General features: G+C 33.6%; 1 protein-coding gene across 1 annotated transcript in view; it reads left to right on the top strand.

Moving 5' to 3' along the window:
• The window catches only part of c3a.6 (complement C3a, tandem duplicate 6), a 44,953-nt gene extending 26,248 nt beyond the window's left edge, over positions 1-18,705 (top strand). Inside the window, exons 24-41 of the mRNA NM_001008582.4 lie at positions 1,656-1,859; positions 1,942-2,017; positions 2,560-2,719; positions 4,783-4,878; positions 4,956-5,112; positions 5,538-5,701; positions 7,881-8,036; positions 8,220-8,279; positions 8,361-8,451; positions 9,645-9,693; positions 9,778-9,868; positions 10,556-10,645; positions 13,611-13,716; positions 14,612-14,701; positions 15,842-15,922; positions 16,006-16,089; positions 16,368-16,503; positions 18,394-18,705. Coding sequence (NP_001008582.4) covers positions 1,656-1,859; positions 1,942-2,017; positions 2,560-2,719; positions 4,783-4,878; positions 4,956-5,112; positions 5,538-5,701; positions 7,881-8,036; positions 8,220-8,279; positions 8,361-8,451; positions 9,645-9,693; positions 9,778-9,868; positions 10,556-10,645; positions 13,611-13,716; positions 14,612-14,701; positions 15,842-15,922; positions 16,006-16,089; positions 16,368-16,503; positions 18,394-18,535 — 2,033 coding nt within the window. The 3' untranslated portion in view covers positions 18,536-18,705. The remainder of the gene's footprint in view (positions 1-1,655; positions 1,860-1,941; positions 2,018-2,559; positions 2,720-4,782; positions 4,879-4,955; positions 5,113-5,537; positions 5,702-7,880; positions 8,037-8,219; positions 8,280-8,360; positions 8,452-9,644; positions 9,694-9,777; positions 9,869-10,555; positions 10,646-13,610; positions 13,717-14,611; positions 14,702-15,841; positions 15,923-16,005; positions 16,090-16,367; positions 16,504-18,393) is intronic.
• Positions 18,706-19,812: the final 1,107 nt, after the last annotated feature.

Below are 19,812 nucleotides of genomic sequence, written 5' to 3'. Positions count from 1 at the left end.
ACATTATCATTATAAACTGTTTTTCTTTTTTGCTTTATTAAGTCCATCTTAGGTCAGACACTGTCAATACAATATAAATAATATTAATACATATAGATATGCATAAAATGTCATAAAGGTCATGCACTGACACAATTCACTAACCAAGAAATGATTATACACTAAATAAGTACATAAATAATAAGGTTAAACATCACACACACACAAATATATATATATATATATATATATATATATATATATATATATATATATATATATATATATATATATATATATATATATATATATATATATATATATATAGTAAATAATAATTAAATAAATAAGTAAATATTAATTAAATAATGTAAAAAATTTAAAAAATTATACAGAGAAAGAAAAAAAAATTATTAGATTTTAAGTGGAGAACCCATATTAATAAAGGGACTAGGCCGAAAAGAAAATTAATGTGTGTGAATATATAATATAATATAATATAATATAATATAATATAATATAATATAATATAATATAATATAATATAATATAATACAATATAATATAATATAATATAATATAACAAAATATAATATAATATAATATAATATAATATAATATAATATAATATAATATAATATTAATATAATATAATATAATATAATATTAATTTGATATGATATAATATAATATAATATAATATGATATAATATAATATAATATTAATATAATATAATATAATATAATATAATATTAATTTGATATGATATAATATAATATAATATAATATAACAAAATATAATATAATATAATATAAAATAATATAACAAAATATAATATAATATAATATAATATAATATAATATAATATAATATTAATATAATATAATATAATATAATATTAATTTGATATAATATAATATAATATAATATAATATAATATAATATAATATAATATGATATAATATAATATAATATAATATAATATAATATTATATTATATGATATGATATAATATAATATAATATAATATAACAAAATATAATATAATATAATATAAAATAATATAACAAAATATAATATAATATAATATAATATAATATAATATAATATAATATAATATAATATTAATTTGATATGATATAATATAATATAATATAATATAATATGATATAATATAATATAATATAATATAATATAATATAATATAATATAATATAATATTATATTATATGATATGATATGATATGATATAATATAATATAATATAAATATAAAATAATATAATATAATATAATATAATATAATATAATATTATATAATATAATATTAATATAATATAATATAATATGAATATAATATAATATAATATGATATAATGTAATATAATATAATATAATATAATAAAATATAATATAATGTAATGTAATATAATATAATATAATACAATATAATATAATATAATATAATATAATATAATATAATATAATATAATATAATATAATATAATATAATATAATAATATTAAATATATATTAAAAATATAGACAAAATATATACACAATATAAATATATATATATACACACAATACACAATTTACATATATACACAAAAACATACATACATAAGATAACAATAAAACCATATTAAAACAAACAATAATAATGTTGTTCCAGGTAAGGATTTCAGTAAGACGATTGAGCAGCCCATTGGTGGAGAAGTCATGAAGCAGTTTATTGTCCAGCCTCGAGGAACCGGAGAGGAAAATATGATCTACATGACATTTCCAGTCATCGCCACTCATTATCTAGACATCACCAATCAGTGGGACACTGTTGGCATGAACCGACGCAACGAAGCCATCAACCACATCAAAACTGGTGCGTTGATGCTGGAGAAATGCAATGTGATTGGACAAATGCTATATAGTCATGTGTTGTTTATTTTATTATTTCTGTCAAGGTTATCAACGACAGCTAACTTTCCGTAAACCAGATGGGTCGTTTGCTGCGCTGATGACCACGCCGAGCAGCACATGGTGAAGCCAGCATATCTGCACTACAGACACATTAGCAAAAGCTAGCTGTCTCTTTAGTAAAATATTTAATCATTGTAAAAAAATCTTTATTTATTTATTATTTCATATATCATTATTTCAAAACAGATTCACAGTAAACTAAAATCAGGAACAGAAAATAACCAAATTATCAAACATGAAATCCAGGTTTCGTTGTTATGCAGTTTTAACACTGCAAAAAAATGATACATACTGAGAGTTTTTGTCCAAATGTCTAAAAATCCTTAAACCAAGAAACATTTTCTAGACAAGCAAAGAATATTGTCTTGTTTTAAGAAATAATATGCCAAACTTTAGTGAGTTTTCCCTTTAAAAAGCATAATATTCTGTCAATGGGATTAGCAAAATAATCTTGTTTTTCCTTTTGACATATGATTATTTTGTTTACCCCATTAGTGGATTAGTTTAAGCTTTTTTGCGGATTATTTCTTAAAACAAGACAATAATTGTTTTTTGAACTATTCCTGACATATTTATATATTTTTTCTCTTCTGTCTTGGAAGGTTGACAGCGTATGTGGCGAAGGTGTTGACGATTGCCAGTGATCTGACTGTGGTGGACGAGAGTGTGATCTGCAGCGCCCTCCAGTGGCTGGCAGCAAACAAACAGCTGTCAGACGGCATGTTCAAAGAGGATTCGCACATCCTTCATGAAGAGATGCAGGTAATGGCACTGCCGGATTCACTACATCAGAGGGTTTCTAGTTCAGTCCATATGTTTATAATCATCCACTGCCTCAACCTTTTAAAGCAAATTATTATTATTAATTTAATTAAGATTTAAATAGATATGAATATAAAAAATGCAAACAAATATTCAATTAAAAGATTTAATTTCAGTTGAATTAAATAAACAGATTATATATGAAGAGTTCAGATGCAAAACCCTAATTGCCATCAAAACATTTCTTCTAAAATTAGCATTTTTTTCAGCCTCGTATGCTTGTTCGTTTATTATAAAAGCTAAATTTCTGAGCCTACACACAAAAGTCGAAGAAAAATAAAGAAAATATCAAATGGCACATAGAGGTTTTTGCATCTGAACTCTTCATATATATTCTTACTTTTCTTACTTAGTTAGTGCAAATATCTAAATATTCTTAAATCTAGAAGCATTTTTTAGACAAGTAAAATTTAATAAAAACTTTTCAACGAGCTTAAAGACCAGCAAAATAATTTATCTGTGGGGGAAGCTGAGTAATCCAATGTCAAAAGGAAAAACACTGGTAGATTATTTTGCTTGTTTCAAGGGAAAACTCACTTTATTTTGCCATATTATTTATGAAAACAAGACAATATGCTTTGCTTATCTAGAAAATGCTTCTTGATTTCATGATTTTATTATTATTTATTATTATTATGTTAAAAGTAAGAAAAGCATTCGTTGCACTGTATAATCAGTCACTGCAATCATGTTTTGCTCTAAAAATGCACAAATATCTTGTTTATTTATTGATCTCAAGTTCCACTGGACACAAAAAGTTCTGGAGGTACTAGTGAATATATAATTCACAGTAAAGTAATGTAGCTGTTTAATAAATACTTTGTGAGCAATTGTTAGTGTTTCATTGATTGATTAATTGATTGATTGGTTGATCTAAAAATAATACTGAAACAATGGTGGAAATTTCCAATATATTTCAGAAAAAAATGACAAATGATACTTTGATGCATGTTTGTCTAATTCACCCTTGTGTATTACTCCGCCCACATATAGCGACAAGCAGAGGACACAGTTTGACAAGTATTGCTGCTGTTGGACAACATAAAGTACTTTTGAGGCTTTGTTAGTCAAGAATGTAGTTGTTTGGATTGCAACTATGCAGTTTTTTTGTAAGAATAGCGCCTATTTTAAATATTTATAATTTCTGATAGAGTGCGTCTTGAGCAAAAACGGTTGACAATGTTTATCCACAAGATGGCGACAGAGATTGCATAATAAGCCCAAAGAGAAAAACAATGTGATTTCAAACTACTGCTTATCAAATCATTACTAAACAGGTAAATGTTATAGTGCTGTGTTTACACCATAGTAATATTATGATCTCCCAATTGCAATAGTCTATCGAGATTTCTCAATATTTCTCTGAGATGCATTTCATGTCGTTCAGCCTTATAATCTTAAAATGTGAGCAAAATCAGCCGTTTTGTCATCACTTTAGACATTAGGCTAGTGAATTGTTCAAATACTAGCTCTAAAGTGACATTGTTAGTGAAGTAACTATGGTTTCTGCTGTTCTGACGTCAGATGCAGATGTCAATGAATGACAAAAGAAAATAGTTCCTTTTAAAAAAATGTTTTTTGAGACTCTCCGTGTTTGGTTTTCTTTTTTATGCACACAATTATGCTGTCAAACTGTTGTATAAACGCAATATCACACAAGTAGCAGTGCGATGTGGCTGTATACCGTCACTGGTGTGTCACTAAGGTTCACTAAGGTACTTGCCAACGCACGCCTCCCACCAGTGCCAATATACAGCCACATCACACTGCTACAAGTGTGATATTGCTCATATATATATATATATATATATATATATATATATATATATATATATATATATATATATATATATATATATATATATATATATATATTAAACATTAATGTTGTTGAGCAAATACTTTCAAGACAGACAAAAATCCCTGGAAGTCATCTGGTTTTCAAGTCTCATTTATGTGAATATATGTATTTGTTTAATTAAATAAACAAATGTTAATTGCAGGGTGCTGTTCGAGGGAAGGATGCGGACGCCTCTCTGACTGCGTTCGTCCTGATCGCCATGCAGGAAGGAAGTCAGATCTGTGCTAAATCTGTTCAAGTAAGAGTGTGTTTTTCTCCATCAGCAAAAGTGACGCGTCTGTCAGGAGCTCACGTCAGTCTCTCTGTCAATGCTAGAATCTTCAGAGCAGTATGAATAAAGCTGTGGGTTACCTGACGCTCAGAATTCACACTCTCACCAGCCCTTATGCTGTCGCGATCAGCTCCTACGCTTTGGCTCATGCTGGAAAACTGGAGAAAGGCATCCTGAAGAGACACTCCACCCAGAATGATGGTCAAAAACACTATACTACAACAAATATATGTTTTTTAAGGCATCAACTAGACATCATATGGTGGCTTTAAAATATATATGTACAGTTGAAGTCAGAATTATTCGCGCTTATGTCAATTTTATTTACTTTTTCTCATATTTAGTAGTGTATGTGTGTGAATGAGTGTGTATGGCGGTTTCCTAGTGATAGGTTGCAGCTGGAAGGGCATCCGCTACGGGAAACATATGCTGGATAAGTTGGCGGTTCATTCCGCTGTGGTGATCCTAGAATAATAAACTTAGCCGAAAAGAAAATGAATGAATGAATGTGTCGAAAAAATATACAGGGGGGCTAATAATTCAGACTTCAACTGTTTATGCTTCATCATAACTAATCAAAGCAGTTTCTTCATTGTTATCCATGTGTACTGTATTTGACCCAACAGCTGGGTCATTCTGGAGAGTTCCTGGAGCTCTTCATCTCTCTCTGGAGGCCACAGGTTATGCTGTTCTGGCTCTGGTGAAGGAGCAGGACTTTCAAAGCGCCGGATCGGCCGTCCGCTGGCTGAGAGCACAGAGAGCTGCGTATGGAGCCCACGGGACCACACAGGTACAGATCAGCTTCACTGCACACACACACACAACATACAAGGCTAGTTTATTTATATGGAATTTTTCATACACAGTGCCTATTCAAAGTGCTTTACAGAAACAAGAATAAAAGAAACATTAAATATAAGAAAATTAAATGAAAACAACAAAGAATAAAAATGATAAAAAATGATTTAAAGGTTTTGAAGGTATGAAAAAAGAGACGAAGGACAATGCAAAGTACAAATAAATCTCGAAATTCCAAGGTATGTTATTCCTAGAGAAAAACAGCTAAATAACACAAACTCATCCAGGAACTGAGAATCACCTTGACTGTCAGTGAATACAATCACATCTGTGTACTAACATTCACATTCATATGTAGCTACTTGTCTGTCATGCCACACCTTTTGACGTTTTGCCTTTGTCTTGTGAATGAATAATATATAGGTGAGTCTATGCTTTATTCAGCCAGTTTTGCTTCTGTCAGCTTTGTGTCTTTATCTGTTTGTCTCCATCTTGTGTCTGAATGATGTGCAGGTTAGTGTATACTCCATCAACTGTTTTAATCTCTGTCAGCTTTGTGTTTTTGACTGTTTGGCACCATCTTGTGTCTGAATGTTGTGCAGGTTAGTGTATACTCCATCAGCTGTTTTAGTTTCTGTCAGCTTTGGGTTTTTGACTGTTTGTCTCCATCTTGTGTCTGAATAATGCGTAAATTAGTGTATACTCCATCAACTGTTTTAATCTCTGTCAGCTTTGTGTTTTTGACTGTTTGGCACCATCTTGTGTCTGAATGTTGTGCAGGTTAGTGTATACTCCATCAACTGTTTTAATCTCTGTCAGCTTTGTGTTTTTGACTGTTTGGCACCATCTTGTGTCTGAATGTTGTGCAGGTTAGTGTATACTCCATCAGCTGTTTTAGTTTCTGTCAGCTTTGGGTTTTTGACTGTTTGGCACCATCTTGTGTCTGAATAATGCGCAGGTTAGTGTACACTCCATCAGCTGTTTTGTTTTTGTCAGCTTTGGGTTTTTGACTGTTTGTCTCCATCTTGTGTTTGAATAATGCGCAGGTTAGTGTATACTCCATCAGCTGTTTTAATCTCTGTCAACTTGGCATTTTTGACTGTTTGGCGTCATCTTGTGTCTGAATAATGCGTAAATTAGTGTATACTCCATCAGCTATTTTAATCTCTGTCAGCTTTGCGTTTTTGACTGTTTGGTGTCATCTTGTGTCTGAATTATGTGCAGGTTAGTGTATACTCCATCAGCTGTTTTGTTTTTGTCAGCTTTAAATTTTTGACTGTTTGGCGCCATCTTGTGTTTGAATGATGTGCAGGTTAGTGTATACTCCATCAGCTGTTTTGTTTTTGTCAGCTTTGGGTTTTTGACTGTTTGTCTCCATCTTGTGTTTGAATAATGCGCAGGTTAGTGTATACTCCATCAGCTGTTTTAATCTCTGTCAGCTTTGTGTTTTTGATTGTTTGGCGTCATCTTGTGTCTGAATAATGTGCAGGTTAGTGTATACTCCATCAGCTGTTTTTGTTTCTGTCAGCTTTGCATTTTTGACTGTTTGTCTACATCTTGTGTCTGAATGTTGTGCAGGTTAGTGTATACTCCATCAGCTGTTTTAATCTCTGTCAACTTGGCATTTTTGACTGTTTGGCGTCATCTTGTGTCTGAATAATGCGTAAATTAGTGTATACTCCATCAGCTATTTTTATCTCTGTCAGCTTTGTGTTTTTGACTGTTTGGTGTCATCTTGTGTCTGAATTATGCGCAGGTTAGTGTATACTCCATCAGCTGTTTTGTTTTTGTCAGCTTTAAATTTTTGACTGTTTGGCGCCATCTTGTGTTTGAATGATGTGCAGGTTAGTGTGTACTCCATCAGCTATTTTAGTTTCTGTCAGCTTTGTGTTTTTGACTGTTTGGCGCCATCTTGTGTCTGAATAATGTGCAGGTTAGTGTATACTTAGGTTAGTACATTTTGGGTGGTTGTTTTCTCAGAATAAACTCTTCAGTCGTAAGCAACTGATAAACCTCTCAGCATTTATTCAGTGTTGACAGTCGCCTGGATGTACTTCACTTCACTTACATCAGCAGCCCAAAATAAATAAAAAAAGCTGTGTGTGTAATGTGGCTCATAGTGATGGACTTGTTAGCTTAATAAACAGGTCTGTGTTTGTCTGTATTTCCAGGCAAGCCTCATCGTTTTCCAGGCCGTTGCTGAATACCGCACTGGGGCAAAGAAGCAGGATGTGAACCTGGATATCCAGCTCTCTGTGGAGGGGAGAAAAACACAGAACAAATGGACGTTCTCTCGCTCTAACAGTCATGTGACGCGATCAGACAAGGTGAAGGTTGAAAATTTTATCTTTGGTTTGTTCATTTTCAGCACTTAGTGTAATGTTTAAGTGTAAACCGTGTCAATATTGGTCACTTTAATTGTGATTTGAAATTTTCATCATGCAAATTTTCATAACGCCTCTTATTTGATATCATATGGCATGTAATTTGAGTCAAATCTTTCACATCAGGTCCAGCTGGCACAAGGCTTCAACGTCACGGCTCATGGGAATGGACTGGCCACTCTCTCGGTGAGGATTCATAAAAATAAGTCAAAATATAGATGCCAATTAATGTTACTCCCTGTAATTTGAGTCTTTGTGTCCTCTCAGGTGTATTCTCTTTATTATGCTCTGCCTGAAGAGAGAGAAAACGACTGTAAAGTGTTTGAGCTCAGTGTGCAGATGGACAAACAGCTTGAAGGCCAGTTTACAATTCAGCACTTGGCAGATGCTTCTATATTTGGCAATTTATAATATAATATAATATAAAATTATAATATAATAAAATATAATATAATAAAATATAATACAAAATAAAATAATATTATATTATATTATATTATATTATATTATATTATATTATATTATATTATATTATATTATAAAATAAAATAAAATAAAATAAAATTATATAATATAATGTAATATAATATAATATAATATAATATATAATACAATATAATAAAATAGAATAAAATTTAATATTATATAATATTATAATGTAAAATAATATAAAATAATATAATATAAAATAAAATAATTGAATATAATAAAATATAATATAAAATTATAATATAATATAATATAAAATTATAATATAATATAATCTAAAATTATAATATAATATAATATAATATAATTTAATATAATTTAATTTAATATAATATAGGTACTTAAAAGAACAAAAATATAAAAAACACATTATCCTGAGAGTTTGAAAATAAAATATTTTGGGTTTTCAACATAATAATAGTCAGACGTGTCTTGATTTCTAAAATCATCAGATTACACTGGTTTCTGAAGAATGAGTAATTATGTAGTCCTGAATGAGTAATTATGCTAAAAATACAACTGAATCACAGCATAAATTGCAGTTTACAATTTTATTATTTTGAATTGTAATATTATTAAACTTTTTAAAATGTATTTTTTAATAAAAAAAACAGCCTTTAAGCAATAAATTCAAACATAAAAAATTCTTACCGACTTATCTTTGTATATATATTTTTAATATTATAATTTTTTTTTTAGTCTTTAGTAGTTTTTACCACATTTCTTCAGGGCTTGGAATTCATGTGAGACTGCTACTACTACTAATGATCATAAAATTGATTTGACTTTTTTTTTTAAATTATGGAATATGTAAATGTTTAGATAATTTGTGTACAATACAATTTCTTGTCTTTAATTATTTTAATTATGTCTTTAGTGGGTGTATTATATGAGATAGTTTTTTAATTCATTGAATTTGTAAAGTAACAATTATAATTACTTGTATTTTATGTAAAGTTCTCAGCTCTTATAAGATGTCATTTTACCTGTTTTTGAAAACAACAAAAAGCTGATCGCAAAAAATATGGCCGATGCTTACCAGTGAAATCTCTCCATGTGCAGTGTCTCATCCGGGAGCCATCGAGAGTTACCTGCTCACCATTGAAACACAGTGAGTATAAAACTCAAATAAAGACATTTTTTTTATCAGTTTTCTTCTTTAGTGTGATGATGTGCGTCTGATGCTGTGTTGAAGCTTCAGGAGCTCAGAGAGAGATGCTGCCATGTCTGTTTTAGATGTCGGGCTGCTGACGGGCTTCAAGGTGGATGACGGAGATCTTTCAAAGGTAAAAATACTCAATGATTATGCTAAAAATGGATTCATTTATTAGTATTTTTGTGTATGTGAATTATCACTTTACGTGCTGTGTATGATTAAACACCTTAAAAGTAAACATTTAAAAGGACAGTTCTCCCCAAAATTAACGTTTACTCACTATTTGCTCTCCCTCAATTGATTCCAAACACTTATGTCAGATTCTTCTGTTGAACACAAAAGAAGATATTTTGAAGAATGTTCGACACATCATGGTTTTGCCAAGTACGATGCGATCCTGGATTAACACCTATGTTGATCCTGGAGCATATTTTAGTTGGAAAATGTAATCCATGTCTATTCCCTACCCCAAAACCCAAACGTAACTGTAAATTATTTCTAAAATCATTGGGGAATAATAGTTGTATAACACTTATGTAGAAGTGCATAAAGCTAACCGTAAGCCTAAACTTAAAATAAATGGTAAACGTATCCCATAATTCTGATTGGCTGGGAAACAAAACCTAAGAATTGTGTTGTTTCAACTCATTTTAAATAAGAAGTTTAATCAAGCAGTAAAAATGATGAGAATTTTGAGTTTTGGGTGAACTATCCTATTAAAGAATATATGAATATAGATGAATATGTAATTAATTGTGTATATTTGAGAATTACAGATGGGAAATACTGTATAATAACACTGATTTCTGTCCATCAGTTGGCTAAAGGGAAAGACAGATACATCGACAGGTTTGAGATGAACAAGGAGCTTTCTGATCGAGAATCGCTGGTCATCATCTTAAATAAGGTACTTAAAGTCTGTCATTTATGTATGGATACAAAAACATAAGCAAATGTTGATTTACCATACCTGTAAACATTGGGTTGTGAAAATAAGGGATAAGCCCACCATAATAAGGGACCCCCAGACCCCCCGCATTAATTTATTCTATTATTTTTTGCTGAATATTACTGAAAACAATCATAATATTTTATTATCATAAATACAACCAGGGCTTAACATGAACTTTTTTGACCACCAGCCACTGTGGCTAGTATTTTTCCAACATTACTAGCCACTCGCCATTTTCACAAGCCACAATTTTATTGTTGGGAAAATATTTTTCATGGGAAAACATGCAAAATATAGCTGTATACTATACTTTTTATTTAACAAAACATATGCACAGTCATATGTCCTGGCTAAAGGTCCTAGATCACCAGTTAACTACACATAAATGGGGAGTTAATCTCACATTAAAGCAATGTTATTGTAAAAACGGATAATTAAACCATATTAATGCAAAGGAAAGCAGGTAAAAAACATACTGTGATAATGAAAGGATGATCAGACACGCATGGTTAATGATAGACCCATAAATAATCTGTTCAAAGAATGGTTAAACCAAAAGCAACTGGCGCTGCTTACAATAAGTCAACTCTGGAACTCTTGAAAGCAGCAGGACTGTGGGTGCATGTTCCTTCCTTTTTGTTCAGTCTATTTGAAAGAGAATCGATCGCATCAGTTGCGTTTCTAGACACAGTTGCTTCACAAAAGGAAACGGGAGCGCACACGCATCACCTCAGCTGTTAGCGCGAGTGATTATCCTCTCATTCGGTATTCACCTGTTTTGCTCGCGCAAAGTTGCGAACGCAATTATTTTTGTCAGTCGTTTTGCTTCTCGATCGCCTGTGCATGCATATTGGACCATCCTTATTGTCGAACCCTGCTTTTAAGAATTATTATCTGAGAAAATTAGTTTCCACCAGCCAAAGTGGCTAGTGGGAGTGTCTCTTACCCACCACCGCCGAAATCTACCTGCATTTGGTGGGTGTTAATGTAAAGCCCTAAATACAGCATACAGTAAATATAACTATTTTCTACAGTAAATATTATAACAAATAAATAACAAGTCTAGTATCTCCAGGTGCATCAGAGTAATGTAGCTTCTAGCTAACAATGTTTATCTATATATTATTCTATATACTATACTACACCTGTCTTACCTGCATCTGAGCTAACTGACCTGAACTTTCTCTATCAAATGTCCAGTCTGCATCCTTCTTATGGTCTCTAAAACCCAACTCATCCTCACTTTCATCTGCAGGATGAGCCAGTTCTGTCCTTTTCTTCTTTAAATTATTATAGAACATGGTGGTGCTCGCTAATACACTGTTCCCTGTATTGATATCTATTCAAAAGTAGTATTGCCATTAAAGCTATGTTTTATCCATAATGCAAATGCAATTACCATATGAATAATCAACATTATATTATTAGCATTCATGTTGTTATTGTAACAACTTAAAAGTTCACATCTGACCTTGCTAGCTAGATAACCCATTGCAATATTGCATGTTCCACTATTGCACAGTGTTGCCATTCGGTAACACACACATTTGATCGATTTGCAAAAAACTAATTGATTTAAAAAAAATTGAGTTGTAAGTCATCATAACTTACTGGAGGTGATGTTTCAGATTTTTTTGTGGATCTAAAATAATTTGATGCTTTGTTTTTATTGATGTTTACATGTGCATTTAGCAACTACTCACAATAAACGGCAGTCTGTCAGAAATGGCACTACAGTAAAACACTGGATGTCATGTGACTTAGGCAAAGCACATCATTGGCTACTCTAAGGTCTTCTCTTTCCAACAACAAAAAAAATGTTGGTCTTAAAGAAACAGTAGCAAGGAAATGAACATGAGTATCATGTTGCCATATGGCTACGCCGTGCAGTAGAGGGTTAACAAAGTGACTTTTATTGATATTTTAGTCGTTTGAGCTAATATAATGTATAAGAAATAATAGCAAGAGAAGAAAAGTCTGTAAAATAACAGAAAATGTGCTGCAGTTTATCACAAGGGTTATTTAGCATAATATATATCACCAACTCAGACGATATAGCACTGCACACTATTACAAATGTTTAAAAAATGTTTAAAACAACTGTTTAAGGTTAAAAGTTATGAGAAAGATCAAGATCTCATAATAAATAAAAGGGGAAAAATAAAAACATCAATCTCAAAATACAGAAAACTGCGAATTTACAAACATTTTTACAGTGCTGAATATAACTTTTAGAGTAAAAGCCTCAGTTTCAAGTTTCAAGCCGTTTATATAACAAGCCTTTCAAGCCTCAGACCGGCCCACCTCAGTTCACCACTGACTATATTAAAATAAGGTTATTTCCAATTCAGTTTCTAATTACACTATTACGTCTTTTTTGAGAAAACAGCTCTTTTAGAACTTCAAATGTTCAACAACCCTTACAGTATTATGTCTTAACAATAAAAATGAAAAAAAAAAAAGTTGTTACTCAGACAAGGACCGAACCCAGGTTGGCCGTGTCATAAACTAACGTACTAACCACTGTACCACAACAGCTGTATGATGTACAGTGACATATCTAGTTATATCATCATTAAACTGCAGGCTGCATCTTGCTCACGAGGCTACGAGAAAATAGATAAAAAGAGCAGAGCTGCGGTAAAATAATGAATAAGAAGGCTGTGGTCAAGTAAATAAATAAATTATTTTTAAAAAGTGAGACTGCTGAGAGCAACAGATTCTGGAACTAGGGACACCGGCCCTCGCGGCCAAAATACGGACCAGCCCACCGGGAATTCTCCCGGTCCTCCTGATTAGCCAATCCGGGCCTGTTTATAGATGATAGTAACAGGATTTCTGTACTACAAAGCCTCCTCTGTCCACTCACCGGAGCTCCCTCCTTATATCCTGACACCAGCTGTTTGTGTGTTTTCTTCAGGTTTCTCATAAAGTCCGGGACAGGGTTGCCTTCAGGGTCCATAAAGTCAATGAAGTGGGAATGCTGCAGCCCGCTGGAGTCACAGTCTATGAATACAACACTCCAGGTACAGGACAACAGGGTCTTAAAAACTCTTAAAAGGTCTGCCTTTTCAAAAACATTCATCATGATATTGTGTCTTAAAGAGATAGTTCACACCAAAATGCTAATTCTGTCATTTTTTACTCACTTATACTTGTTTCAAACCTTTATGAGTTTATTTTTCCTTGTTAAACACAAAAGAAGATATTTTGAAGAATGCTGGAAACCTGTAGCCATTGACTCCTGTAGTATTTCTTTTTTACTATGGAGTGAATGGTTACAGGTTTTCAGCATTCTTTTGTGTTTAACAGAAGAAACGTATAAAGGTTTAGATTTAAAGTTTGGGGTGAACTGTCCTTTTAAGGCCTGTTCAGAATGATTTAAGACTTCATAAAGGTTTGTACATTAAGTAAATTTTGGGGTGAACTGTCTCTTTAATTTTTAAAGTTCATTATAAAGCTACTCAATCAGGCCAACAGCAATCCAATCACCAACAATCCATCTCTATAAAATCTTTAACAATCTTTTTATTTATTACCTCTATCACTATTATTGATGAATTATCTTCCTTACCTTAACATTAGTTAAAAAAAGTCCATGTATTTAAAGTACAGCTACCCAATGAGGACAGTGACCTGGACAGACGTGTGTACTATATGCATTTAGTTTATTACAGTTTTTAAAACGTGTCAAGTTGTTAAAAAAAGCTTATGTTGAAGTAAATGTGTGTGCATACACTAGAATTTTCCACTGGTGCAACCAGGCCATTAGAAGAAATGCTCAGTGTTTAGCCCTGTGATTCTGACATTTCATCCATCATGGTCTTTAAAAAGCTCTTAAAGTGTTCAGCTTGTTTACTGTTAAAATAGCCTGTTTTTAGCCGTTCTGCTTTATCTGCAATAACTCCTGCTCTTCCACAGATGATCGCTGTGTGAAGTTCTACCATCCACACAAGAGAGACGGAGCTCTCAACAGACTCTGCCATGAGGACCTGTGTCAGTGTGCTGAAGGTGTGTGTGTGTGTGTGTGTGTGTGTGTGTGTGTGTGTGCGTGCGTGCGTGCGTGCGTGCGTGCGTGCGTGCGTGCGTGTGTGTGTGAATGACGGGTCGTACAGGTGCTGGACCTTTTAAAAAAAATCTTTCTAAATAGATAATAATACTTAATATTACATGTTAATAATTACAAAAGTTTAGGTAATTTATATTTTAGATACTTTTTTTATTTAATTTGTATTTTTAATTTATATATTGAATTTTATCTAAAGATTTTTTTTTGCACAAAAGAAAACTGGAGACTCTGCGTGTGTCTTTTTAGATTTGATTAACAATTCAAGAGTGAACAGTACATGAAATTAAAATAAATATAAATTTAAGAGGAAAGATGACAGTAATTCAATGTTGGGCTTGGAGTTAACATGATTTTTTTCATGGAATACTATATTATACTATACTATACTATACTATACTATGCTATGCTATACTATACTATACTATACTATAGAATTATATATATATATATATAAACACATACACATACAACAGTTCTGTCTGGTTCTTGAATCTGATTGGCTGATAGTCGTGATATATTTAAGTAATATCAGCACCCGTATAGCCTCTTTACCCTTTGTGTATTACTCCGCCCACATACAGCCAGTAAAAAGCAGACACTACAGATCTAAAGTTTAAAAGATGCACGCTCAACTGTTTAACTGTCAGCTTATGATTTGAAACCAACGCAGAAGAAAGTAGTTCCACATACAAAAGGGTTTTTGAGACTCTCCATGCTTGATTTTGTTTTTATATACACAATTATGCCGTCAAACTGATGTATAAACGTAATATCACATGAGTAGCAGTGCGATATGGCTGTATATCGGCACTGGTGGGGCAATGCACGCCTCCCATCAGTGCCTATAAACTGCCCTATTGCACTGCTACTCATGTGATATTGCTCATATATATATATATATATGCATACTGTAACAAATAGCATCTGATATAATGTGATGTAATATATATGTTAGTTAATGTAATTTGCTGGACAGAATTGAAAGCTCACATGGAAAGTGGGTAAATTTAAAAAGGTGAAAGAACCCTAATGCATGAATGAACACTGTCCTGATTATATTTATGAGTGTGTGTGGCTTACAGAGAACTGCAGTTTCCAGAAGAAGCATCATGTTCCTGAGTCTCAGCGTGCTAATAAAGCCTGTGCGCCTGGAGTGGAGTACGGTAAATGTTAAACATGCATTTCTCTCAGTTACAGTAAATGTTCAGAGCTGTGATTTACACGCTGCAATTCAACTCTTTTATAGTTTATAAAGCCACGCTGGTGGGAATGGAGCTTTCACTGCAAGCAGACATTTATAATATGACCATCAAACAAGTGCTGAAAGAAGGTAGGATGACAAACATCAATGCAATTATGTGTACAAGTCAAAATATGGATCAATGTGTGTTTATGTATTTACAAAACTCTCGTCTATACACAAAGGGCTCCTTTACTGTACACAGTATTTAGTTTTAAAATGTAACACAACATGAGTTGGCAAATTGACAAGTTACAGTCTTATTTACTTTGAGTATTAGAGTACATTTTACTATAAATAAGATGGCATGTGTTTTCTGTGTTACATGTGGTTAAATCTTGTTAAAAGCTTTTGCGGCTGGTTTTCAGGCACGGATCCGGATGTGGAAGGGAAGACCCGGTCTTTTTTGGCCCATCCCAACTGTAGAGAGTTCCTGAACTTTGAAGAAGGCAAAACATACCTGATCATGGGCCAGACCACATCACTGCCAACCATCGGTGGAAAGTAGGAACTTTACTATTAATGTTACAGTACTAGGACCATTTATTATTATTATATGTGCATATGTGAACCTGGAGCGCAAAACCAGGTCTTGAAAACTAGTCTTGTGTTGCACTAGTACATTTGTATTAATAAGGGGTGTCTTGATTTCGATTTTAAATGGAAATCGATTGAAATTTATGCTCAATTTCGATTATCGAATCAAAAAATAGAATCGTCGATGCTGCCACGCCCCCATGTCACGTCAGCTTGGCTTGCCAAGCAGGAAAAAACAGGCTTGTTGAAGTGCTTGTTAAACTGCAGAAGCAGGAGACCCGTCGACAGAACTTAAACCCTCTCCTCTTTCAATGAAGTCGCCGGTGTGTAAGCATGTTGGATTTCTAGTGAGTTATGTTGACAACGTTCGTGTTGTCGACAAAAAAAACACAGTTTTGCAAGCTCTGCTATGTACGTATTACGTACGGTTCGTCAGATAGACAACACCGGCATCGCGACCCTCCGCCCGCCCCCGTTGCAAATCCGCTCGCGAAAAGTACACACTCAGGCCCTGTTTACACTGTCTTTGTTTTTAAATGGCATTTTAGAACGACAACGATTTGACATCCACAGTGGCGTGTAGCATTTCTGAGCAGCCCTCCTTCCTCACTACCTCTGAAAACGCACATCACGTGAACACACAGACACAGACGCACACATAGCCATGCGCTCGAGACAGCAGGTCCAGGCAGTCAGAGGACTGCTTTAATCTTTCACTCACTTGTACTTAGTCATTTTAGCGAACACCTCAGATACTGTTGGCTGGTTCCTGTTGGTTGTGCGTCTTTTTTACTGACGCCATTATAACGGCACAGATCACTGCCTGTTCACGAGTCCCGCAGAAAAAGTGATTGACAGGTGGTAATTATGCGTGTATCTTGCCTTTATTCATTTACTGTATGATTTGTTTATGGGTAAAACAAAGACCATGCAGGTCAGGTAGTTTAAACGGTAGGCTACAAATAATTAATTGGTCATTAATTTATTAATTATTCATAATCGAAAATTTAATCGAATCGTGCCTTTAGAATCGAAAATGTAATCGAATCGAGGATTTGGAGGATCGTGACATCAATCATCAAAAGCACATCGTATGTGTCCACATTTTCAATTAATTGTCACATTTAGTCATTTAACAGACGCCTTTATCCAACGTGACTTAAAGTTCATCTTTATTAACAGGTAATCTTTATTGTCATTGTACCAAACAAAAACAACGAAATTAAAAAGCAGCTCTAGCATGGTGCTTAATAAATACAAATAAAATTTTAATTAATACTGAATAAACCAGCTTAAACCAGCCTAGGCTGGTTGGCTGGTTTTAGCGGGTCAACCAGGCTGGTTTTAGAGGGGTTTTGGCCACTTCCAGGCTGGTTTCCAGCCATTTCCAACCTGTTCTTAGCTGGTCAGACTGGGATATGACCAGCTAAAACCAGTTGACCAGCCCAGCCAGGCTGGGAGCCCAGCCAAAACCAGCTATGTCCAGCTTAAACCAGGCTGGTCAAGCTGGTCTTAGCTGGTCATTTTCCAGCCTGACCAGCTAAGACCAGGCTGGAAATGGCTAGAAAAACCAGCCTGGAAGTGGCCAAAACCCCTCTAAAACCAGCTTGGTTGACCAGCTAAAACCAGCCAACCAGCCTAGGCTGGTTTAAGCTGTTTTTTTTCAGCAGGGTGTCTTCAATACTGTTTTTTATTACTGTACTGTACAGTTCACACTGACACAATTTAAAATACCCTGATTCACAATAACATACAGACATAACACATACAATTCATATATTCATAAATGTGTGTGTGTGTGTGCGTGTGTGTGTGTGTGTGTGTGTGTGTGTGTGTATATGTGTTTATATCTTACAGACTGAGGTACAGTCTGGGTGAGCAGACCTGGGTTGAATACTGGCCGACAGAGGAAGAGTCTGAAACGGAGGACTTCAGTGAGCAGCACAGGGGTCTCGCCGCTCTCACTGACCAGCTCTTCAACTTCGGATGCACAACATAATCATGATCGTCAGCAGCTCTGGCCAATCAGTCTGTAATCCAAAACACAAATGAGGATTTGTTTTCATAAATCTTTAACACGAACACTATTCCATAATCCTAAACATTAAACATGGCTGTAAGAATACTGCAACAACAATACATACAAATAAAGCGTGACTCTTTTTACTACTTCAGCTGATTCTTGCATTTATTCTAGACTTGATTGTAGATGGCCGTTTTTGCAACATAGGTCATTCTAAAAACGTAGACCTAAATACATTTCTGGATAGTGTGAATTATGTAACCAGAGGTACTTATCAAGGCTGCGTTTTGTCTTTAAAACTATTGCTACGAGGGGGTTTCCATGCTTACGTATGGACGGCTTTCCCGCTGTTACCAGTTTGCCCAGTAGTATGTAGAGATGCAGAAAGCTAGTAATATTAATTTAAGCTGATATATTTAAAACATCTGACAAAATCAAAAATTACGTAACTTCCTCCTGTCAGCAGGTGGTTCTATGACTATAACACAATATTGGCATGTAGATGTCTTCAGGAGAGGAATTTTATTAACCATGTGAAGTTTCAGGCAGATCGGACATTGTGTTAAGTTATAAGTACTTTCTTTTCCATGGCGAATTACTGAGGTTTGTCATGCCGCCATGGACACGCCCCTCTGCTAAAACTCTAGATCTTCACAATATATCATCGCTAGAGCTTTCGGATAACACCACTCAAATATGATGCTGATATGACAAAATTTGTGGGAGGAGTTTGTTGCACTGTAAAACATGTCATTTCCTGTGGCCAGCAGGTGGCGCTATAACTGTATCTGGATATTGGCATGTAAACGAGTTCAGGTCAGGACTCTTATCAAACGTGTCAATTTTGAGGCAGATCGGATAATGCATGCCTGAGTTATAACAACATCCTGTTTTGTGGTGAGTCCTCAAAGTTTGCAAGGCCGACACGGACACGCCCTTTAACAAAAACTCTAGATCTTCGCAATTTAACATTGCCAAGACCTTTAGATGACAAAAGCCAATTTTGGTGTTGATCGGATAAAATCCCTAAGAGGAGTTTGTTAAATAACAACGCCTGGAAATGGCAAAAACGTCACTTTTCCACCACAGGAAGTTAAAAATATCTGACTTCCTGTTGGGTTTGAGATTTTGCACCTGGGGACTTTTTTTGTAGGTATTGGTATGTATGACGTGTGTGCCAATTTTTGTGCGTGAATCGCAGCTCTGGGACCAGTCCGTCTAAAGTGCATAGGTGGCGCTTTCGAGTCATTTTG

The sequence above is a fragment of the Danio rerio genome, chromosome 1, assembly GCF_049306965.1.
Source record: "Danio rerio strain Tuebingen ecotype United States chromosome 1, GRCz12tu, whole genome shotgun sequence".
NCBI lineage: Eukaryota > Metazoa > Chordata > Actinopteri > Cypriniformes > Danionidae > Danio > Danio rerio.
Note: the sequence above shows the minus strand (reverse complement) of the source record. Positions and strands in the feature narration are given on the sequence as shown.